This window comes from Pristiophorus japonicus, chromosome 3, assembly GCF_044704955.1.
Source record: "Pristiophorus japonicus isolate sPriJap1 chromosome 3, sPriJap1.hap1, whole genome shotgun sequence".
NCBI classification, from domain to species: domain Eukaryota; kingdom Metazoa; phylum Chordata; class Chondrichthyes; family Pristiophoridae; genus Pristiophorus; species Pristiophorus japonicus.
The window spans coordinates 217,817,823-217,843,805 of NC_091979.1; the positions used below are offsets into that span (position 1 = coordinate 217,817,823).

A 25,983-nucleotide genomic window follows, 5' to 3' on the forward strand; every position below is an offset into this window, starting at 1 on the left:
TCATTTCTGCAATTTATAGCAAGGTAATAGATGGCAATCGTAGCCTTCCTGTCTGAAGTAAGTAACTTGGATGGCATGAGTAAAAATATACACTTTCTGTGAGGAAGAATGCAGGACAGAGAAGGATTAGCAGAGTGGGCAGATAGGTGGCAGGTGCAGTTCAATACAGGAAAATGTGAAATGGGACCTTTTTTGGGGGGTGGGGGAGAGGGAAAGAACAGTGAAGGGAAATACTCCCTCAACAGAAAGTTTCTTAACAGAGTGGAAGAACAAAGAGATTGAGGGATGCAGATATGTAGTTCTTTAAAGATTGGAGTGCAGCCACAAAAGACCATAAAAAAGGTAAATATAGGATTGTGGATTTTAGGTAGAGGGGTTTTGAATATGGAAGCAAGAAAGTGACATTGAATTTTTCTAAAATGCTATTAAAGCTACTGATGAAGTATTGTGTGCTTTATGGGAAGAATATTGGAGCCATGGAAAGAGTCCAGCACAGATTCACAAGATTGATATCAGGAATGAGAGCTCATATTTGCAAAAACAAGAAGTTTATATAATGCCTCTATGGTAGAAAAATATCCAAGGTGCTTCATCAAGGTTCAAGGGGAAAAATGGACACAGAACCAGAGAAAGAGACAGTAGGAGGGATGACCGAAAGCTTGGTCAAAGAGTTGGGTTTTCTTGAGGGTGGTTGAGGTGGAGAAGGAGGGGGATAGGAGGAAATTTCAGACCATAGGGAAGTGGCAACTGAAGGCACGTCTGCCAATTGTAGGGAGAGAGTCCAGAGTCAAATGAACAGCGAGTTCGGGAGCGGGGGAGAGATTTGTGACGCTGGAGAAAGTTACAGAGAGTATGGCAACTACATTGAGCAATGAAAATATTTATTTAAATTTCAGGTGAGGAGGAAGAGGGTTATTGATAGATCCTTGGGAGACTCCTGAGAGTGCAGAGTGAGGGGTGGTGGTGCAGAGTGAGAAGAGCAGCCATTGATGGTGATGCTCTGGCTATGATCAAATAGCTCAGAGAAAAGGATTGATTGACCGTGTCAAGAGAAGTTGAAGAGGGCGAGGAGGGATAATGCATCCCAGTCGCAGTTATAGAGGACCCAAGTTTCGGATGTCCTGCCAGAACGGCGCACTCCGAGAGGCCCGCCTATTTTTTAGAATTAAAAAAGCGGCTAAAACTTACCGAGCGATTCTCAGAGTCCAGCAGGCCTGTTTCGCAGTCAACGCAGCGCAGCACAAGCAGCTGGGAGTGGAGCTACAGTCCTGGGCCAAAAAGAGTGCTGGCAGATGCGCACGTGCGCAGTAGCTCCTGGCCCTCCCAGCGCATCCTGTCTCCGGGTGACCCTATCCCTGGCCGATGGGACGTCGCGCTGTTCGCCGCCCCTATCCCGGGCTGAGTGGCCTGCCTTACTCACTGTCCCTCGCCTCGCCTCGTCGCCACTGCCCTTACCTCCCCGGTGGCGGGTCCCGTCCAAACAGCACCTCTTCGGCGGCGGGGCCCGTCCGAACTCCTCCCCGGTGGCGGGCGCCGCCTGAGCTGCACCTCTTCGGTGGTGGGCCCTGCCCGAACGCCTCGGCGGCGGGGCCCGAACTCTTCAGCGGCGGGGCCCCCCGACCAGCTCTTCGGCAGGCTGTTGGAGGGCTCCTGGTGCTGCAGTAGGTGAGTAGAAACTTATATTTTTAATAATTGATTTTTAAAAATTTATTCATTGGTTGATTTATTGATTTATTATTGATGATGGCTCTCTATTGGTAAAAGTGAAGTGTTTAATGCTTTGTAAAATCCCCTAACTCTTCCACCCCCCCCGCCATCTCTCGCTACCTGCGCCTAATTTCTAAAGTGCAGGCAAGGTTCTTCTGAGCGTACAAAAATTGATACTTACTCCGTTCTAAGTTAGTTTAGAGTAACTTTTCGCTGCCTAAACTTGCAAAACAGGCTTAAGTGGTTGGTAACGCCCCCTTTTTTAAAAAAAAAACTACTAAAACGAAACTATTCTAGCTATCTAGAACTGGAGCAAACTAAATGCCAAGAATTGCGATTTCTAAGATACTCCATACTAAACTAGTTGCTCCAAAAAAATAGGAGCAACTCGAGCCGAAACTTGGGCCCAGAGGATGTCATTTGCGACTTTGGTTAGGGCCATTTTGGTGCTATGGGAGAGGCGGCAACCTGATTGGAAAGATTCAGATAGAGAGTTGTGGGAGAGGTGGTCATGGATTTGGGAGTTATGATGAAACGCTCAAAAAATATTTCACCAAGCATAAAGAAGGATTCATTCAAAGTTTTCAAATGATAAAAGGTTTTGAGAGGGTAAATAGCGAAAGGTTTTTTCCACTGGTTGATGAATTAGTAAAAAGGGGGTATAGACTTCGAATGATCACTAGAAGAGCAAAAAGAGAAGTTAGAAGAAATTATTTCATTCATCATAAGAACATCCAAAAGGTAATTGGATAAGTATTTGGGAGGAAAATTGTAAACTGATTTGGGGAACAGGTAGGGAAACAAAATTATTGGTGGATAGCTCCAAATGAAGAGCCAACAGCTGTATAGGTGCAATGGGCTAAATGGCCTCCTCTGCTTTAATTTCTGATTCAAATAAGCTCCATCGTCAGATAGCAAATGAACTCACTTATTGAAACACTCCAGTTTTCTCTGATGTGTTGATTCAGTCTCTATGGTATGAAATGTCTTGTCATCCTGATTTCTTAACATATGAACATAAGAACATAAAAATTAGGAACAGGAGTAGGCCATCTAGCCCCTCAAGCCTGCTCCGCCATTCAACAAGATCATGGCTGATCTGGCCGTGGACTCAGCTCCACTTACCCGCCTGCTCCCCATAACCTTTAATTCCCTTATTGGTTAAACATTTATCTATCTGTGATTTGAATATATTCAATGAGCTAGCCTGAACTGCTTCCTTGGGCAGAGAATTCCACAGATTCACAACCCTCTGGGAGAAGAAATTCCTTCTCAACTCAGTTTTAAATTGGCTCCCCTGTATTTTGAGGCTGTGCCCCCTAGTTCTCGGCTCCCCGACCAGTGGAAACAACCTCTCTGCCTCTATCTTGTCTATCCCTTTCATTATTTTAAATGTTTCTATAAGATCACCCCTCATTCTTCTGAACTCCAATGAGTAAACACCCAGTCTACTCAATCTATCATCATAAAGTAACCCCCTCATCTCTGGAATCAGCCTAGTGAATCATCTCTGTACTCCCTCCAAAGCTAGTATATTCTTCCTTAAGTAAGGTGATCAAAACTGCACACAGTACTCCAGGTGCGGCCTCACCAATACCCTGTACAGTTCCAGCAGGACCTCCTTGTTTTTGTACTCAATCCCTCTCGCAATGAAGGCCGACATTCCATTCGCCTTCCTGATTACCTGCTGCACCTGCAAACTAACTTTTTGGGATTCATACACAAGGATCCCCAGGTCCCTCTGCACCGCAGCATGTTGTAATTTCTCCCCATTCAAATAGTATTCTCTTTTGCTGTTTTTTTTTCCAAGGTGGATGACCTCACATTTTCCGACATTGTATTCTATCTGCCAAACCTTAGGTTAAGCAAATGGGCTATCTAAATCTTTCTGCAGCCTCTCTGTGTCCTCTACACAACCCGCTTTCCCACTAATCTTTGTGCCATCTGCAAATTTTGTTACACTACACTCTGTCCCCTCTTCCAGGTCATCTATGTATATTGTAAACAGTTGTGGTCCCAGCACCGATCCCTGCGGCACACCACTAACCACCGATTTCCAACACGAAAAGGACCCATTTATCCCGACTCTCTGCTTTCTGCCAGCCAGCCAATTCTCTATCCATGCTAATACATTTCCTCTGACTCCGTGTACCTTTATCTTCTGCAGTAACCTTTTGAGTGGCACCTTATCGAATGCCTTTTGGAAATCTAAATACACCACATCCATCGGTACACCTCTATCCACTATGCTCGTTATATCCTCAAAGAATTTCAGTAAATTAGTTACACATGATTTTCCTTTCATGAATCCATGTTGCGTCTGTTTGATTGCACTATTCCTATCTAGATGTCCCACTATTTCTTCCTTAATGATAGCTAGAAGCATATTCCCCACTACAGATGTTAAACTAACCGGCCTATAGTTACCTGCCTTTTGTCTTCCCCCTTTTTTAAACAGAGGCGTTACATTAGCTGCTTTCCAAACCGATGGTACCTCCCCAGAGTCCAGAGCATTTTGGTAGATTATAACGAATACATCTGCTTTAACTTCTGCCATCTCTTTTTAATACCCTGGGATGCATTTCATCAGGACCAGGGGACTTGTCTACCTTGAGTCCCATCAGCCTGTCCAGCACTACCTCTTTAGTGATAGTGATTGTCTCAAGGTCCTCCCTTCCCACATTCCTGTGACCAGCAATTTTTGGCATGGTTTTTGTGTCTTCCACTGTGAAGACCGAAGCAAGATAATTGTTTAAGGTCTCAGCCATTTCCACATTTCCCATTATTAAATCCCCCTTCTCATCTTCTAAGGGACCAACATTTACTTTAGTCACTCTTTTCCATTTTATATATCGGTAAAAGCTTTTACTATCTGTTTTTATGTTTTGCACAAGTTTACTTTCGTAATCTATCTTTCCTTTCTTTATTGTTTTCTTAGTCATTCTTTGCTGTCATTTAAAATTTTGCCAATCTTCTAGTTTCCCACTAACCTTGGCCACCTTATACGATTGGTTTTTAATTTGATACTCTCCTTTATTTCCTTGGTTATCCACGGCTGGTTATCCCTCCTCTTACCGCCCTTCTTTTTCACTGGAATATATTTTTGTTGAGCACCATGAAAGAGCTCCTTAAAAGTCCTCCACTGTTCCTCAATTGTGCCACCGTTTAAACTGTGTTCCCAGTCTACTTTAGCCAATTCTTCCCTCATCGCACTGTAGTCCCCTTTGTTTAAGCATAGTACGCTCGTTTGAGACACTACTTCCTCACCATCAATCTGTATTACAAATTCAACCATACTGTGATCACTCATTCCGAGAGGATCTTTTACTCGGAGATCGTTTATTATTCCTGTCTCATTACACAGGACCAGATCTAAGATAGCTTGCTCCCTTGGAGGTTCTGTAACATACTGTTCTAAGAAACAATCCCGTATGCATTCTATGAATTCCTCCTCAAGGCTACCCCGTGCGATTTGATTTGACCAATCGATATGTAGGTTAAAATCCCCCATGATTACTGCCGTTCCTTTTTCACATGCCTCCATTATTCCCCTGATTATTGTCTGCCCCACCGTGAAGTTATTATTTGGGGGCCTATAAACTACGCCCACCAGTGACTTTTCCCCCTTACTATCTCTAATCTCCACCCACAATGATTCAACATTTTGTTCATTAGAGCCAATATCGTCTCTCTCAACTGCCCTGAGATCATCCTTCATTAACAGAGCTACCCCACCTCCCTTCCCCTCTTGTCTATCTTTCCGAATTGTCAGATACCCCTCAATGTTTAATTCCCAGTCTTGGCCACCCTGCAACCATGTTTCAGTAATGGCCACCAAATCATACCCATTTGTAATGATTTGTGCTGTCAACTCATTTACTTTATTTCGAATGCTACGTGCGTTTAGGTAGAGTGTTTTAATACTAGTTTTTAAACCATGATTTTTAGTTTTGACCCCTCCTGCAGACCCTTTATATTCATACATATTGTCCCTTCCTATCACCTTGTGGTTTACACTTACCCCAGTGCTACTCTGCTCTGTTGCCTCCTGCCTTTTGCATTCTTTCTTGGGGTTCTGTTCATCTGAGCTCTCACCCACCCTAATTAGCTCCGATCCCTCTCCTGGGTTCCCATCCCCCTGCCAACCTAGTTTAAAGCCCTCCCAACCGTACTATCAAAACCACCCGCGAGAACATTGGTCCCGTATCTGTTGAGGTGTAACCTGTCCGACTTGTACAGGTCCCACCTACCCCAGAACCCCAATTGTTCATATATATCCCTAACTTCCCATTAATGCCTTGCATATGCTTATTCTGTTACCCTCATCCTATATTTCTACAAACTGAACCTACTTGGGTGAAGTATTAGATTATATCTAATGAGACGTTGAAGCAAGGCCCCGGCTGCTCTCCAAAGTGGACGTAAAAGATCCCATGGCACTATTTTGAAGAAGAGCAGGGAAGGTATCCCCCGTGTCCTGGCCAATATTTATCCCTCAATCAACAAACAAAAACAGATTATTTGGTCATTATCATATTGCTATTTGTGAGAGCTTGCTTAAATTGGCTGCTGCGTTTCCTACTTTATAATAGTGACAATATTTCAAAAAGTACTTCATTGGCTATAAACTGCTTTGGGATATCCTAAGGTCACGAAAAGCGCTATATCAATGTAAATCTTTTTTTTACATACTACTCTACACTTTGACATAATTGTAGACTGTGCCATCCGTGAAACAAAAACTTTCAGCTCTAAAGCATACTTAAGGCACTCTGACTAATCAATTGATCACTTTTCGCCAAGGTTGGAGTTTTAATTAAACTACACAAACATATCCATAAATCTCAGCTGTCTGGCTAACTTTATCTGTGCAGTGTTCTCATATCTACACATAATTAAAAGTTAGCAAAGCAAGCCTTACTGTTCAAAAAACTGATGGGCAATAAATGCTGGCCATGGAGCAATGCCCACATCCCATGAATGAATTAAAAAATATATTGTTTGGCCATGACAGAAGAAAATTCTCCCTTGTTAAATATTTATAATTTCATTCATCATCGTGTATAGGATTGAAGGTCAGTTCAGATACATGCTGGCCTTGTACACCAATTTCATATCGAGAACTTGGCAAGATAGCATTGGATTTGTTACATCTTCAGGGAGAGCGGCACAGACCGTGGGACAGAAAATACTTTTGGAAAGCCAGCCTCCTTGTGTAGTATTGTGGTTGCAGTGACTTCAGCTCTAGGGAACACAGGAGGTAAGGACATTTTTGTTGTAATTAAAGACTTAAGAATACTGCTTGGGCTGTTTCACACATCCTTGCGGCAGTCTCCTGATACAATAAATGTTTGAATCTGGACTTTAAAAAAAAAAATAGTGCCACCCAATTTGTTGATCAGTTTAATTTTAGGTTAGTGCAGTCAGTTTGGAGGTGAGTGACCTCATGCCTGTTTACCATGGGACATGAATTGTTGGTGAGTGTATGCATCTGTCCTACAAACCCACCGCCCTTCTCCCAGCCCTGACAAAAATGGCATACATCCTCTGCGCCTCGCTAAGAGAGGGATAGCAATGGTTGGAAGTTGCTAAAGAAAGTTACATTTATATAAATTTCATGCATTTTAGAAGGAAAAATGCGGAGAGGCAATTTAATCAAAATGGTATAATTTTAAAGGGGGTGCAGGAACAGAGAGACCCGAGGGTTTATATACACAAATCTTTAAAGATGGCAGAACAAGTTGATAAAGCTGTGTTTTTTTTTTAGAAGCATATAGCTTTATAAGTAGAGGCATAGAGTACAAAAGCATGGAAGGTATGGTAAACCTGTATAAATTACTGGTTAGGTCCCAACTGGAGTATTGTGTCCAATTCTGGGAACCACACTTCAGGAAGGATTTCAAGGCCTTCGAGAGGATGCAGAGGAGATTTACGAGAACGGTACTAAGGATGAGGGAATTCATTTATGTGGCGAGACTGGAGAAACTGACCTTGTTCTCCTTAGAGAAAAGAAGGTTAGGAGGAGATTTAATAGAGGTGTTTAAAAAATTATGAGAGGTTTTGATACAGTGGATAGGTAGAAACTGTTTCCAGTGACAGGGGTGTTGGTCACCAGAGGACACAGATTTAAGATAATTGGCAAAAAAGCCAGGATGAGGAGAATGTTTTTTTTTAACACTGCGAATTATGATCTGGAATGCATGACCTGAAAGGGCGGTGGAAGCAGATTCAATCGTAACTTTCAAAAGGAAATTGGATATATACTTGAAAAGGAAAAAAATTGCAGGACAGTGGGGAAAGAGCAGGGAGTGGTACTAATTAGATAGCTCTTGCAAAAGAGTAAGCACAAGCACGATGGGCCAAATGACCTCCTTCTGTGCTGTATACTTCTATGATATAGCACTTTTCACAACCTCAGGATATCCCAAAGCACTTCACAGCCAATGAAGTACTTTTCAAGTGTCGTCACTGTTTTAATGCAGGCAATCGCTGCAGTCAATTTGTAGACTGTTCGATCCCTCAAACAGCAATGAAATAAATGATGAGTTAATCGGTTTTTAATGGTGTTAGTTGAGGGAAAGATATTGGCCAGGAGGAACTCCCCTGTTCCTCAAATAGTGCTCAGGAATCTCTTACGTCCATCTCAGGGCTGATGGGACCTCTATTAAATGTCTCATCTGAAAGACGGCACATCTGACTGTGCAGCACCCCCTCTGTGTTGCTTTGGAGTGTCAACCTAGATTATGTGCTCAAATCTCTGGAGCGAGCGGTTGAACCCATGACTTTCTTGCTCAGATGCGTGATGCTATCACTGAGCCAGATCTGACACAAAGTCTGCCGAGTACTCAGGAGAAAGAGCTATTTTTTTGCCTTTTTAATGTCTTTATATCTTTATCCTTCCTCCAGTACTCTTCATCTCTTTCCAACTTTTTACTAAAATTTGCATGGATATTCTCCCATTATCTCACTTCCTCACCCCACCAATGTCGCCACCCCCCTCCCCCCCAACACCATCTGTTTTGTGGAGTTCCATTAAGTAGTTTTATTCTTTTTCCACTTTTGCTGAAGGGTCAACACCTGAAACAATTTCAGAAGCAGCAGGGCCTGCTTGTATTTCCAACATTTTCTATTTCTTTTTTTAAGTCTGATTTGTTCTTTGTCATGATAAAGAAGGGCAGCTTTTCATTTGCGAAGTAAGAACTGATTGGAAGAGCGCTCCTAACTATTCCTCCATTATTATTATTTTTGTGCAAAGCTGCCACATTACTCAAAGGTTTCACACTCTTTGCTGTTTGCAGTTCTGCCGGTCCCAGCCAGTGTCGTCATGTAAAGGCTGGATCCAAGGATAGATTCAGTGGCTTTGAAAACAATCCAATATCACTGTCAACACTAACACTGGGTAAGCATAGCTGTTTCACCAACTTTCACTGAGAAAAAATTAAGTTTGATTATTTGGGAAAATGTTAAAAGTTGTTTAATACTTGTTAATGTGGAATTATGGGCTCAACTTTCCCCAAGCCCATTTTCTGGCATATTGCTAGAGTTACGCCCGTTTTTCTAGGCCAGAAATGTGCCAGAAATATTTTGCCAAAGTTTCCCCGATGTGTAATTCGAATTTATCACCGCGCAGCGTGTCCAGTCACCTTGGTGGGTGGAGCCTGCTGTCTGTGCCGAAAAACGAAGCTGTACTGTCTGCGCATGTGTGGGGAAAAAAAGTTACGTCTTTGACGTCGTTCCAATGGAGGCGCATGCTCAGTACAACTCTGATTTGGCAATCGGACATTTTTAAAGAGCCAGTTGTGTGTGTGAGAAGGAGTGCCGTGTGAGAGCATTGGGAAAATCACAGCTGGAGCTATACAAGATGCAATGCAGTGCATGGACCAAGAATTTCTTACAGGAAGAAGTGGAGGCACTAGTTACTGTGATTGAGAACACATGGCAGGAGCTGGACACCAGCAGAGGTCACATTAAAGTTCCACCCAAAGAAATGAAGAAACGCTGGAACCAAGTTGCATAAGATTACTGTGCAATGGTGACCACCATGAGATCTGGAGGCCAGTGTAAAAAGAAGTGGCAGGACCTTGGTCAAGTAGTTAGTGTAAGTAATACTGTCATTTATTCAATGGAATTGCAATTGTAAATGTCACCAGCTGTATGTCCCAGCAGAAAAACACCCTCTTTAAAAAGTTGCATTTTCATCTTTGCAGAGGAAGATGGCACATAATAAAAGGGAAAGAACTCTGAACAGGAGGAGGCCCGGCAAATCTGCACCCACTGACACCCTTGGAAGAGAGGGCCGCTGCTTTGATGGGTCCTGCCTGGAAAAAAGCAATCAGTACTGCACAAGCTGGGCCCACACTCGAGGGAGAGGGTAAGTCCTGCAAATTCATCATGGTCCTTCAAATCAGCCTGCTGCCTGGCCTGCAATGTGTGAGCCTACTCATGCCACCCACCCTGCCCCCTCCTCTGCTGCTAACCATTTGTCTGTTCTGTTATCTTTTGCATGGCTTCCTCCTCCTCGTCGTCCTCCTGCTTGTCACCTGCATTGTCCACATCATTATCATCGCCACTCTCACCGCAGATGGGTCTTCCACTACCAGGTGGTGGCTAAGTTAGGTAGCATGCAACAGTGAACTGACCGACAATCTCTGGGAGTACAGCAAGTAGCCTCTGGAATAGTCCAGGCATCGGAAACGCTGTTTCAATATGCCAATGGTCCTCTCAATGATGCTACGCTTCGCAATGTGCGACGTTGTATTGACGGTCAGTTTACGCCTGGGTTACATGTAAGGGCGTCATGAGCCAGGTGGTGAGGCCGTACCCTTTGTTTCTCAGTAGCCAGCTCTGCCCTTCTGGCTGCTGCTGCTGAAACATGGCAGATATAACGCTGTCGCATAGGATGAACGCATCATGGGTGCTGCCATGGTATCTTGCATCGACTGACATGATATGATGCATGTCGTCACACATGAGCTGCACATTAATGGAGTGGAAATCTTTTCTGTTCCTGTACATCTCTGAATCCTTCAAACGTGCACGCAAGGCGATGTGAGTACAATCAATGCAGCCCTGTACCTTTGGTAAGCCAGCAATCCTGGAGAAACATAGAAAATAGGTGCAGGAGCAGGCTATTTGGCCCTTCGAGCCTGCATCACCATTCAATATGATCATGGCTGATCATGCAACTTCAATATCCCACTCCTGCCCTCTCTCCATATCCCCTAATCCCTTTAGCTGTAAGGGCCACATCTAACTCCCTTTTGAATATATCCAACGAAGTCCACAGCCCTGTCATGGATTGCATGGGGAACTTTACGCGCGTAGGAATGACCTCATACAGTGCAGCCGTGACCTGGCGAATGGAGACATGTGTTGCATGTTGAGAGATGGTGCACACATCCCCAGTTGTAGCTTGAAACGATCCGGAGATATAGAATGAAAGTGCAGCTGTAACCTTCAGTTCAACTGACAAAGCAGTCCTCCTGATGTTTCTAGGTTGCAGGTCTGCTTTGACCAATTCACAGTTCTCACTTACAACTTCTTTGCGGAAACGCAGCCTTCTGACACAGTCTGCATCACTCAGGTGGAGGTACAAACGCCTGTCTCGATATACCCGAGGTGGGTAAGGCCTCCTGCCCAGCACCCTACGGGCTCTGATGTTCCTGATGCGATGAAGTCAAATCAATTGTCTCGTACGTAGCACCATGATGCAGAAGGCTCGCACAAGGTATGGCATTGTCAGTATTGCCCCCATACTTAAATTTCATCTTTGAAAGAAGCTCAAAACGGCAGGAAAGCAGGCAGCACAGGTTCACAGTTGTGTATCTCAGGTCTGTATGGATGGACGTCACCCAAAAGTCTTGTGACTTCTCTCTCTTTCCGCCCCCCACTCCCCTTTACTAATTGGAGCCTTGTGACTTCTCTCTCCCTCCCACTCCCCCTCCCCGGGCTCCAAGCCTTCCGATCGGCACCTCTCTCTCTCCTCACCCCCCCATCACTCCCCCGTAAAAAGCCCAACTCTCTAAACCTGCCCCGATAACTAAGGGCCTTTAAACTAGGCATCAATCTAAAGACCCTTCTCTGAACCTTTTCCAAGGATATTGATTAACAACAATAGTAGAGGATGTGTAAAACTCTTATTAAAGATATAATGCTGAGTATCCAGGATAAAGTAGTTCAATTGAAAGCTTCTATGTATCTTCCTTATTCTAAGCTTGAGGGCATCTCTCTTTGTTCTACAGTTTGTGGGAATTTCAAACATTTTATTCGGGTTCAATTTATCTATTCTATTAAGAATCACAAACTTTACCAAGCTTGCTTCAACAACACCTCTCAGCCCCACAATCTCTTACCACCAAGAAAGCTAAGAGCAACAGTTTCCCCGGACCTCTAAGTTCCCCTCCAAGACATGCGCCATCCTGGCTTGGATGTATACCTCCGTTCCTTCTTCATTAATTGGTCAAAATCCTTAAATTCCCTATCATCTTCATGGAGCACCATCAGTGCAAGCACTGCAGTTGTTCAAGAAGAAAGCCCACTGTTGCTTCCTGAGGGAAAGGAGAGATGGGTAATCTATACCACCTTCCCAGCGTCGTTCACGTTCCAAGAACACGCTTTTTAAAACCTTTCTTGGGCCTTCGCCAGTGTCAAGAATCCCATGCTCTTCAACCTCTCCTCATGATTTAGGTGTGTTAAACTAGGTATCAGTTTGTTTATCCTTCAGCACTGATTCCAATGCTTCAATATCCTTCTTGTCGTATAGTGACCAGAATTGTACGCATTATTCTAGTTGTGATCACATCAGTCCCAAGTATAGATTAATTATCACTGTCTGGGATTTGTGGTCAAACCACATTCTAAAATCCAGTACCCCAAGTGTGTGGTGAGCCTTGTAGCCTTGAACCATTTAGTTTATATTCCCACCAGTTATTTCCCTTCCCTGTGTCTGTGCTGTCTGATTACCAAAACTAATTCCAATGTCTTCCCCTTTCCCTGTAGCCCTGTATTTCCTGTACTTCAAATGTTATCCATTTTCCCATAATGGATGCAATGTTCTCTTTTGCAAACATACTCTGTGACAAAATATTCCTTATATTGCAAAGTAGTCCCAGCACCAATCACAATGGTACCTCGTTGGTGCTCCCTTGACATGTAAATGCAGTTCCATTCATAACCACCCTTTACTTTCCTTGGGGTAGTCAATTTTCCATCTACTTCCGAAAAAGCTCCTTTTGAGGCTGAAAAGTCCATGTCTAGAATTTTCTGTACCTGGGCGGGTCGGCTTGGCGGGTTGCGACCCCGTTGCTGCTTTCATCCCACGACAGAAAACGACTTTCCGATAATGGGCCTGATTAAGCCCGCCCTGCACACTGCCCAGCCCAATTAAATGGTGCTGGTCTGATGACATCATCCATAACACGTTTTCAGCCGATGTATTTTAAGAATCCATGGCTGCATTGCATTTGAAGATTCATCTAGGAGTGTGCAGGCAGCACAATGGAGGTTTCCATTGCTCCAAACAGTTGGAGAGATGGCTGCATAGAGGCAGAGGGCTGCACACAGGTTCTCCGATGACTCCCTCCATATCCTTGTGGAGGGAGTCAGAGCACGCAGGGATGTCCTCTTCTCTTCCAATGGGCAGAAGAGACCTCCCCAGGTAACAAAAAGGGCCTGGCTCCAAATTGCAGAGGAGGTCAACAGCAGGGATGTGTTCAGGAGGACCTGGGATCAATGCTAGAAAGGTTTCAATGATCTCAATAGATCTGGAAAGGTGAGTACAAAGCCACACTCAGCTTCATCCTGCTCTCATCATATCCCGATCACTCTGCCTTCCTAACCCTATTCCTGCATATCCTTACTCCTACCAACATACCTTGCATGTCCACCCATTCCTCCCTCTCTCTCTCTCTACATTATCCCATCCCCATCTTACTAGCCACCTCTCACACTCCACCTCATCCTAATGCAATCATACTAACAAACAAGGAGCCTACTTGGCATTTCCACCCCAAACCATCATAGTCTCCCTCTAAAGATGTAACCCATCCATTCCTTACACTCATTCCATCACTCAAACTTCTCTTTCACTCCTTGCAGGAGTAGAGAGTACACAATAAGAGGGAGAGAAATGAAAGTGGGTCTCCATCATTTCTGACCATCAACAGCAGAGGAGGCTGCATTGGAAGGCTCAGGAATGGCCAAGTGGTTAGAGATGGGAGACGGAAAGAGGGGGACATCTCAGAAACCTGGTGACAGAATGACGTATCATACAGCTGCATGGCATACATCAGTCACTCATATGGGGGCTGATATCATCAGCCACTGAATGGTCACCAAATGCATAAAGGTGTGGGCACCCATTCTTCATATGGCATATCTAACTTATCTCTTTACTCTCCCACAGGTCCATCAAGAGCCACACTCCACCCCACTGTCTAGGAGGAAGAGCAAGACGACTCCTCAGAGGAATCTCCAGCAGCTAAGGACGCAGCGTCACCAGACATGAGCGCACCCAGCATCAGCACAGAGACGCACACCTCGGTGGGTCCAATGCGAGATACAGGAGTGTTGTCACTGGGTCCGTCACAAGTCACAAGTGAGCAAGAGCAGATGGTGGAGACAGGACAGCAATGGAGACTCCTCGTAGGAGGATGCAGGATGCTCCCAGCTCTGCTCAGCTCCATGCACATGCTCAACCTCCAGGGCCATCCAGAAAGAGGGCAATCCTGGAGGTGCAGCAAGAGGTGACCGTGATGTTTGCAAATATTCAGAGAATGGAAGAATCCATCTCCAACATGAGCACCACCGTGTTGTAGGCGACGGTGACTGTAGGCTCTTTCATGGATAGGATGGCCACCTGCATGGAGCAACAAATGCGACACTCATAACAGCACATGGTCTCTATGGAAAATAGATGGCTATCTATGGAGCATAAATGACAGAGGCTCATAGACCTCCTGTATTGGAGTGATGTCAGCATAGACGTGGATTCTCATGGCACCACTGATGTGCAGCAAGGTCTAACTCTCTGCTAGCAGGGAAGTGCTGGTGGCCCATGAGAGAGATGGCGGTCAGAGGGGAGAGGAAAATGTGGGCTCTTCTCAAACGCTCACACTTCTCCCCCGTTGCCCCTGCAGTCAAAGCCCCAGATGCCTCCTCAGATCACGCTGGCCGAGTCTGCCCCTGTACAGTTGCAGGAGGAGCAGACTTTGGCAGGGCCAACCGAGCCTCGAAAGCCCAGAGGACGTCCGCTACGAATGTCTAAGCAGTCGCAGCAGGGAAGCGAGCAGACTGTCTCAATCTCTGCTGAAGCCACAGGGGTAGCACCTCGTAGAAGCACGCAGAAGAGAAAGATGACACACAAGTAGATTCACAAGAGTAGCCGCTTGGGTGTTTTAGTCAATGTTATTGTGAACCTTCCGTTAATGTATTGTCAACCATATCTTTATTTTCACCACTTTGCTGTCTTGGACACATTTGTGTGCACCTTTAGTGGCTTAGTGAGTAGCAGTGACTGGTGAGACATAATGGAACCTCCAGCAATGGTGGTTAGTGTGAAAGGAATGGCTTGGTTATTGTAGAGATCCTTTATAGTGTTGCTGTGGGATGGTGCCAACTTGGCGCAGCATGTGGTAGCCATATGGGTGTACAGCGTAAAGTTAAGTAAATCTGGACATGATGATGCCAACCCTGACCTCCACGACAGCTTTGTGCTCTCAGTCTTGTGTAGCATCAGGTAGTTGTGGAGAAGGTTGGTGATGTTGTTACTGCTGGTATGCCTGGTGATGCTGGTATTGGGACTGATTGTGTTCAGATTCTGAGGACCAAGGTGAGACAGTATAAATGACGCCCCATGCTGATGGAATAGCTGGCAGGTAAAGTAGAGATGACTGAAGCAATCTGTCAATGGTGAGAGAGGTTCTTCCAAAGGGGTGCCACTGGATGGAGACTTTGCTGGTAACACTTGGAGCCTGCAGAAAGTTAAATCTTTGTTGTCAATGTAGTCAGCAACAGCTTCTGCCTGAAGAAAGTGATCAGCTGTGAGGTGGGAGCTTTTATAGTACATTTGATGCTGTCAAGTAATCAGCTGGAGCAGTGACCACTCAACTCCTGCCTCAGGCTGACAGATGTGGTCCCCGAACTGCATGAATCCCATGGCCATGCAGGGAAATTTGAAATGTCGGGGGAACAAGGCTCTTAAGTGTCTGACAACAAGCTTATAATGATTTAAATTAGGTCGCCTGCCTCTGCCAGTCAGGTCGCTGCTGCACCGGCAAATGCGCGCAAGGGCGGAATGACGGCAGGTTCCTGACCTGCTCCGACTTTATGCAAATTTCCCACCCGACCCGCCTCTGATTGCACCCCAGAAAATTCTAGCCCATGTTTCTCCAGTATTTCCTCATTATTAACTCCTCTTTCGCTAGCCTTGTGACCTTTCTCTGAACTCAGTTACCAGAACGGCATATATTACTGAAGGCGTGATCTGACCAAAGCACTATACAGTTTGAGCATGACTTCCTCCGACTTGTATTCAACTGATTTTGCTATGCAGTTGAACATTCTATTGGCTTTGTTCATTTCTGTTCTCCATGTTGAAGGTCTAGTCTACTGGGATTCCCACTTTCAGCTTCATCCTTAGCTATTTCAACACCGTTCATGATGTACTTGTGTTGTACATTATTTTCTTTTCATTTGTACTTGTTCATAATGCCCCAAAAACTGTGGTCAGAGGCTTCCTGCGGGCGGACACCTCCGACCGAAAATTTTTTTACGAAAATAGCTGGTGATCCCGGAGGAACGTAAACCTGCACTCCAAGGTCTAGTTGCGCAGTCCAGCGTACGGGCCCATGTCTTCTGGGAGCATATGCATATCCTGGGATCACATGGGCCTGGACCACCAATCACAATGTAGTATTATCATTCATAGTAATAGGAGCTCTGAGCTCCCATTACTGTCAGTGAGAATACCCCTAAAATCAAATAAAACACCAACATAAATTTAAAAAAAAAACACTTCACTTATTTTAATTAATAGAAATTGCATTAAATTAAATATTTTAGAGAAAAATAAAAATATTATGAATTTAATTTTTTTTTTAATAGCATTAAAAGTAAACTTACCTTCATAGGGTTTTTAATATAAAAATAAGTAATAACATTTAATTTTTCTATGTTTTAAAACTCTTATGCTGGTAAAAGTAAGCTATACGCCTGCTTTTACCAGGCGTAAGAGTTTGAAGAACATTCACTGGGCAAGAGTTAGGCAAAGAGCCCAAATGTCCTTCTCCCGGGGATGTGGCGATATTTTGACAGATCACAAAAGACGGTTCTCAACGCATGCACCAAGAAACAGCATTTGCGAGGCCTCTTCGGGTCCGTGCGCACGCGGAAAAGCCGCAATTTTTGGGCCATTAAATTTTGTCTGTGATTGTTCTAGCCGTTTACATATTTTCTTGTTCCTGAGTTGTTTCTTGACAATCAACTTCTCCTCCTAGTTTGATATCATCTGCAAATTTGACCAATTTATATGGGGTTTCTGAATGAAAATTGTTGTAAATTGGAAATAGGAGCATTAATTTATCAGTATTACTGTTGTTACTCCAGGTTCATCGGTATGGAAGGAATCTAGTACTGTCAAATCAGCATCAGAGAAAGTGAATGTAAGGTAAGCAAATACATTTAATTTCTGTCAGAACAAGTTGGATGTTGTAATCAATCGACAATGCATCTTATTGATGGGGTAAGTTCATTTCAAACATTTAACAAGGCCAGCAAATGGCAATGGATGGGTTTGAATATAGTTTTCTTACCAGTTCAAATCCAGCCAGAGAGGGGAGCTCCGATCTTCATGGGAACTGAAGTGAAATGAGTTGGAACAGTTTCAGACCATTTTCTAATCAATGGTTAAAAACTACCCATAAGCTTCAGGTGATTTGGGAAACATTTGAAAAAAGAAAGACTTGCATTTATATAGCCCCTTTCGTGACCTGAGGATGTCCAAAAGCGATTTACAGTCAGTGAAGTACTTTTGAAAAGTGTAATCACTGTTGTAATGTAGGAAACATGATAGCCAATTTGCACATAACCAGGTCCGACAAACGGCAATGTGATAACCAGATAATTTGTTTTAGTGATGTTGGTTGAAGGATAAATATTGTCCCAAGACACCGGCGAGAACTCCCCTATTCCACATTGATGCAACTGGTCACGGTGAAAACTGTAGCAGGAATTGGACCATTATCCAGACGGGTCATGGTTAAAAACTGTGGTCAGCACTAGGAGCGCAGACACACAGTCAAAATTGGAGGTCAGACACACGGTCCACACAGGTTAATACTGGTCAATTCTGGGTCAGACACACGGTCAGCACAGGTCAACACTCGGGGGTCAGACGCATGGTCAGCACAGGTCAACACTAGGGGTCAGACACGCAGAAACTTATAATCATAGAAATTTACAGTATGGAAGGAGGCCACTTCAGCCCATTGTATCCGCGCCGGCTGAGCAAGAGCTGTCCAGCCTAATCCCACTTTCCAGCTCTTGGTCTGTAGCCCTATAGGTTACAACACTTTAAGTGCTCATCTAAGTATTTTTTAAATGTGGTGAGGGTTCCTGCCTCTACCACCCTTTCAGGCAGTGAGTTCCAGACCTCCACCATCCTCTGTGAAGAAATCTCCCCTCATATCTCCTATAAACCTTCCCCCAATTACTTTAAATCTATGCCCCCTCATTGTTGACCCCTCTGCCAAGGAAAACAGGTCCTTCCTTTCCACTCTATCCAGGCCCCTCATAATTTTATACACCTCAATCAGGTCTCCCCTCAGCCTTCTCTGTTCCAAAGAAAACAGACCCAGCATCTCCAATCTTTTCTCAAAGCCAAAATTCTCCAGTCCAGACAACATTCTTGTAAATCTCCTCTGCACCCTTTCCAGTGCAATCATATCTTTCCTGTTCTGTGGTGACCATAACTGCACGCAGTACTCCAGCTGCAGCCTAACTAGTGTCTTATACAGTTCAAGCATAATGTCCTTGCTCTTGTATTCCATGCCTCGACTAATAAAGGCAACTATTCCATATGCCTTCTTAAACCCCTTATCTACCTGGCTTGCTACTTCAGAGACCTGCACTCCAAGGTCCCTTTATTCCTCTACACTTTTCAGTGTCGTACCATTTAATATGTATTCCCTTGCCCTCTTAGACCTCCCCAAATGCATTACCTCACACTTATCCGGATTGAATTCTATTTACCACTGTTCTGCCCACCTGACCAGTACATTGATATCTTCCTGCAGTCCGCAGTTCTCCTCTTCATTATCAACCACACAGCCTATTTTAGTGTCATCTGCATACTTCTTCAACATACACCCAACATTCCAGTCCAGGTCATTGATATACCACAAAAAACAGGGGACCCAGCCCTGAGCCCTGCGGAACCCCAGTGGATACAGGTTTCCAGTCACAATAACACCCATCAACCATTACCCTTTGCTTACTGCCTCTCTGCCAATTTTGGATTCAATTTAACACTTGACCCTGGATCCCATGGGCTTTTACTTTCGTGAGCAGTCTGCCATGTGGAACCTGATCAAAAGCTTTGCTATAGTCCATATACACTACATCATACGCACTACCCTCTTCGACCCTCCTGGTTACCTCCTTGAAAAATTCTATCAAGTTAGTCCGACATGACCTTCCCTTAACAAATTCATGCTGACTGTCCTTGATTGATCCATGTCTTTCCAAATGAAGATTTATCCTGTCCCTCAGAATTTTTCCCAATCATTTTCCCACCACCGAGGTTAGGCTGACTGGCCTGTAAATTACTCGGTCTATCCCTTTCTCTCTTTTTAAGCAAAGGTACAACGTTAGCAGTCCTCCGGTCCTCTGGCACCACACCTGTAACCAGAGAGGATTGAAAAATGATGGTCTGAGCCTCTGTTATTTCCTCTTTTGCTTCTCTTAACAGCCTGGGATACATTTCATCTGGGCCTGGGAATTTACCCACTTTCAAATCTGCTAATCCCCTTAATACTTCATCTCTCACTATGTTTATCTCGTCTAATATTTCACACACCTGCTCCCTCAATGCAAAGTCTGCATCGTCACCCTCTTTTGTGAAAACAGATGCAAAGTATTCATTAAGAATCATACCCACGTCTTCTGCCTCCACACACAGATTTCCTTTATGGACACACGGTCAGCACGGGTCAGACACATGGTCAGCACAGGTCAACACTGGGGGTCAGACACATGGTCAGTCAATACTGAGGGTCAGACACACAGTCAATACTGGTGATCAGACACACGGTCAGCACAGATCAACACTGGGGGTCAGACACACGGTCAATACTGGTGGTCAGACACACGGTCAGCACAGGTCAACACTGGGGGTCAGACATGGTCAGCACAGGTCAATACTGGGGGTCAGACATGGTCAACACAGGTCAATACTGGGGGTCAGACACGGTCAATACTGGTGGTCAGACACACGGTCAACACAGGCCAACACTGGGGGTCAGACACACGGTCAGCACAGGTCAATACTGCGGGTCAGACATGGTCAACACAGGTCAATACTGGTGGTCAGACACACGGTCAACACAGGTCAATACTGGTGGTCAGACACACGGTCAGCACAGGTCAATACTGGGGGTCAGACACGGTCAGCACAGGTCAACACGGGGTCAGACACACGGTCAATACTGGTGGTCAGACACACGGTCAGCACAGGTCAACACTGGGGGTCAGATATGGTCAGCACAGGTCAATACTGGGGGTCAGACATGGTTAACACAGGTCAATACTGGGGGTCAGACACGGTCAATACTGGTGGTCAGACACACGGTCAACACAGGTCAACACTGGGGGTCAGACACACGGTCAACACAGGTCAATACTGGTGGTCAGACACACGGTCAGCACAGGTCAATACTGGGGGTCAGACACGGTCAGCACAGGTCAACACTGGGGGTCAGACACACGATCAGCACAGGTCAATACTGGGGGTCAGACACACGGTCAGCACAGGTCAATACTGGGGGTCAGACACACGGTCAGCACAGGTCAACACTGGTGGTCAGACACACGGTCAACACAGGCCAATACTGGTGGTCAGACACACGGTCAGCACAGATCAACACTGGGGGTCAGACATGGTCAACACAGGTTAATACTGGGGGTCAGACATGGTCAGCACAGTCAATACTGGGGGTCAGGCTCTCTGCACCATGGGCTGCAAATACAGTGTACTAGATTAGAAGAGGTGAATGGATACATATTGTATCTCCTGCATTAGCCTGGAATGGTGCCTGGACAAGTGCAGTTGGAGGTAGGGTAGGTGAGAAAAATACTTCAGGGTTTCACGGCAAGAATGGTCACAGAAACATAGCAACATAGAAAATAGGTGCAGGAGTAGGCCATTTGGCCCTTCGAGCCTGCACCACCATTCAATAAGATCATGGCTGATCATTCCCTCAGTACCCCTTTCCTGCTTTCTCTCCATACCCTTTGATCCCCTTAGCCATAAGGGCCATATCTAACTCTCTTGAATATATCCAATGAACTGGCACCAACAACTCTCTGCGGCAGGGAATTCCATAGGTTAACAACTCTCTGAGTGAAGAAGTTTCTCCTCATCTCAGTCCTAAATGGCCTACCCCTTATCCTATGTCCCCTGGTTCTGGACTTCCCCAACATTGGGAACGTTCTACCCGCATCTAACCTGTCCAGTCCCACCAGAATCTTATACGTTTCTATGAGATCCCCTCTCATCCTTCTAAACTCCAGTGAATAAAGGCCCAGTTGATCCAGTCTCTCCTCATATGACAGCCCAGCCATCCCTGGAATCAGTCTGGTGAACCTTCGCTGCACTCTCTCAATAGCAAGAACGTCCTTCCTCAGATTAGGAGACCAAAACTGAACACAATATTCCAGGTGAGGCTTCACCAAGGCCCTGTGCAACTGCAGTAAGACCTCCCTGCTCCTATACTCAAATCCCCTAGCTATGAAGGCCAACATACCATTTGCCGCCTTTACCGCCTGCTGTACCTGCATGCCCACTTTCAGTGACTGATGAACCATGACACCCAGGTCTCGTTGCACCACCCCTTTTCCTAATCTGCCGCCATTCAGATAATAATCTGCCTTCGTGTTTTTGCCCCCAAAATGGATAACCTCACAGTTATCCACATTATACTGCATCTGCCATGCATTTGCCCACTCACCCAACCTGTCCAAGTCACCCTGCAGCCTCTCAGCGTTCCTCACAACTCACACCGCCACCCAGTTTACACTCAATTCCTTCATCTAAATCGTTAATATATACTGTAAAGAGCTGGGGTCCCAGCAGTGAGCCCTGCAGTACTCTACTAGTCACTACCTGTCATTCTGAAAATGACCCGCTTATCCCGACTCTCTGCTTCCTGTCTGCCAACCAGTTCTCTATCCACGTCAATACCATGCGCTTTGATTTTGCACAACAATCTCTTGCGCGGGACCTTGTCAAAAGCCTTTTGAAAGTCCAAATACACCACATCCACTGGTTCTCCCTTGTCCACTCTGCTAGTTACATCCTAAAAAATTCCAGAAGATTCGTCAAGCATGATTTCCCTTTCATAAATCCATGCTGACTTGGTCCGATCCTGTCACTGCTTTCCAAATGCGCTGCTATTTCATCCTTAATGATTGATTCCAACATTTTACCCACTACTGATGTCAGGCTAACCGGTCTATAATTACCTGTTTTCTCTCTCCCTCCTTTTTTAAAAAGTTGTGTTACATTAGCTACCCTCCAGTCCATAGGGACTGATCCAGAGTCGATAGACTGTTGGAAAATGATCACCAATGCATCCACTATTTCTAGGGCCACTTCCTTAAGTACTCTGGGATGCAGACTATCAGGCCCCAGGGATTTATCGGCCTTCAATCCCATCAATTTCCCTAACACAATTTCCCGCCTAATAAGGATAACCTTCAGTTCCTCCTTCTTAGTAGACCCACTGTCCCCTAGTACATTCGGAAGCTTATTTGTGTCTTCCTTCGTGAAGACAGAACCGAGGTATTGGTTCAATTGGTCTGCCATTTCTTTGTTCCCCATTATAAATTCACCTGAATCCGACTGCAAGGGACCTACGTTTGTCTTCACTAATCTTTTTCTCTTCACATATTTATAGAAGCTTTTGCAGTCCATTTTTATGTTCCCTGCAAGCTTCCTCTTGTACTCTATTTTCCCCCTCTTAATTAAACCCTTAGTCTTCCTCTGTTGAATTCTCAATTTCTCCCAGTCCTCAGGTTTGTTGCTTTTTCTAGCCAATTTATATGCTTCTTCCTTGGCTTTAACACTATCCTTAATTTCCCTTGTTAGCCATGGTTGAGCCACCTTCCCCGTTTTATTTTTACTCCAGACAATTGTCGAAGTTCATCCAAGTGATCTTTAAATGTTTGCCATTGCTTATCCACCGTCAACCCTTTAAGTATCCTTTGCCAGTCTATTCTAGCCAATTCACGCCACATACCGTCGAAGTTACCTTTCCTTAAGTTCAGAACCCTAGTTTCCGAATTAACTGTGTCACTCTCCAGCTGAATGAAGAATTCTACCATATTATGGTCACTCTTCCCCAAGGGGCCTCGCATAGCAAGATTGCTAATTAGTCCCTTCTCATTACACATCACCCAGTCGAGGATGGCCTGCTCTCTCGTTGGTTCCTCGACATATTGGTCCAGAAAACCATCCTTAATACACTCCAGGAAATCGTCTTCCACCGCATTGCTACCAGCTTGGTTTGTCCAATCAATATGTTGAATAAAGTCGCCCATGATAACAGCTGTACCTTTATTGTACACATCCCTTATTTCTTGTTTGATGCTGTCCCCAACCTCACTACTACTGTTTGGTGGTCTGTACACAACTCCCACTCGCGTTTTCTGCCTTTTGGAATTCCGCAGCTCCACCCATACCGCTTCCACATCATCCAAGCTAATGTCCCTCCTTGCTATTGCATTAATTTCTTCTTTAACCAGCAACGCCACCCCGCCTCCTTTTCCTCTCCGCCTACCCTTCCTAAATGTTGAATACCCCTGGATGTTGAGTTCCCAGACTTGGTCACCCTGGAGCCATGTCTCCATGATGCCAATTACATCATATCTGTTAACTGCTGTATGCACAGTTAATTTGTCCACCTTATTCCGAATACTCCTTGCATTGAGGCACAGAGCCTTCAGGCTTTTCTTTTTAACACACTTTGCCCCTTTAGAATTTTTCTGCAATATGGCCCTTTTGTTTTTTGCCTTGGGTTTATCTGCCCTCCACTTTTATTATTCTCCTTTCTATCTTTTGCTTCTGCCTCCATTTTATTTCCCTCTGTCTCCCTGCATAAGTTCCCATTCCCCTGCCATGTTAGTTTAACTCCTCCCCAACAGCACTCGCAAACATTCCCCCTAGGACATTGGTTCCGGTCCTGCCCAGGTGCAGACCGTCCGGTTTGTACTGGTCCCACCTCCCCCAGAACCGGTTCCAATGTCCCAGGAATTTGAATCCCTCCCTTCTGCACCACTCCTCAAGCCACGTATTCATCCGAGCTATCCTGCGATTCCTACTCTGACTAGCATGTGGCACTGGTAGCAATCCTGAGATTACTACTTTTGAGGTCCTACTTTTTAATTTAGCTCCAAGCTCCCTAAATCGTCTCGTAGGACCTCATCCCGTTTTTTTACCTATATCGTTAGTACCTATATGCACCACGACAACTGGCTGTTTACCCTCCCTTTTCAGAATGTCTTGCACCCGCTCCGAGACATCCTTGACCCTTGCACCAGGGAGGCAACATACCATCCTGGAGTCTCTGTTGCGACTGCAGAAATGCCTATCTATTCCCCTTACAATCGAATCCCCTATCACTATAGCTCTCCCACTCTTTTTCCTGCCCTCCTGTGCAGCAGAGCCACCCACAGTGCCATGAACCTGGCTGCTGCTGCCCCCCCTTATGAGTCATCCCCCTCAACAGTACCCAAAGCGGTGTATCTGTTTTGCAGGGGGATGACCGCAGGAGACCCCTGCACTACCTTCCTTGCACTGCTCTTCCTGTTGGTCACCCATTTACTATCTGGCTGTGTAAACTTTACCTGCGGTGAGACCAACTCGCTAAACGTGCTATTCACGTCATTCTCAGCATCGTGCATGCTCCAGAGTGAATCCACCCGTAGATCCAGTGCCGCAATGCGGTCCGTCAGGAGCTGGAGGCGGATACACTTCCCGCACACGTTGTCAGGGACACCGGAAACGTCCCTGACTTCCCACATAGTGCAGGAGGCCATAACACGTGTCCGAGCTGTCCTGCCATGACTTAACCCCTAGATAGACTTAATTTGACAACAACAATGCTAAATGTTACTTACTGCTTTCGAAAAGAAAAAGAAAAACTACTTACCAATCACTTACCCTCTTGGCTGTGACGTCACCTTTGAATTTCTTTCTACTTTTTTGCCCTCTCTCCCAGCTGCAGCTGCACCAGCTGGGCTTTATAGGCCTCACCAATGTTGCTCCTCGATCTCCCGCCTCTCCGACTGCCTCACGAACTCCCCGCTGGTCTTTATAGGCCTCACCAACGTTGCTCCTCGATCTCCCGCCTCTCCGACTGCCTCACGAACTCTCCGCTGGTCTTTATAGGCCTCACCAATGTTCACTAGAAAGCAGGGGGAAGAAGGGCAGAGGTGTGTGTTGGTGGGATCATGTTGCAAGTGGAAGAACTGGCAAAAGATGTTCTGGCAAATGTGAAAGCTGATGGAGTGGGAAGATCAGGACTAACTTAAATAATTCTGTTGATCTAGGCAGATCCACTGTGATGATCAATCAGAAATCCTGCAGAACACTGGAGGAAAGCTTACTACGGGAATGAAAGAACGCATAGTGGTAAGAGCTGGATCGTGTGTGTGACTTGATATAATGGTAGCACAATGCTTTAAAAATATTGTAGGAACTGAAATATCACTGGCTGAGAGGGAAATTATCTTTTTACTTTTTTGCTGTTGTTTTTCACTGTGTGTGTGTTTTTAAATGTAGCTTTTATTTTGCTCATTTCGCACACCTTTTCACACCTTTCCCCTGAAGGTACTGACTCCTGCTGAGTTAGTTCCACAGGTGCCCTCTGACCAAGTAGTCATTCCTAATGTATAAGCAAAGCTCAATCCTGCCTTGCGTGATGGTGATCAGGAGCAGGTGCCCTGGCTGACTTTGTCCCTCTTTAATCAGAGGCATCGAGGCCACTTGGAACAACAAGCTAC

General features: G+C 45.2%; 1 protein-coding gene across 1 annotated transcript in view; it reads left to right on the plus strand.

Moving 5' to 3' along the window:
• senp2 (SUMO specific peptidase 2) overlaps positions 1–25,983 on the plus strand; it is a 143,961-nt gene that overhangs the window by 67,926 nt on the left and 50,052 nt on the right. Inside the window, 3 exon segments of the mRNA XM_070873889.1 lie at positions 9,006–9,106; positions 17,311–17,371; positions 25,531–25,612. Of these exon segments, the coding sequence (XP_070729990.1) occupies positions 9,006–9,106; positions 17,311–17,371; positions 25,531–25,612 (244 nt within the window).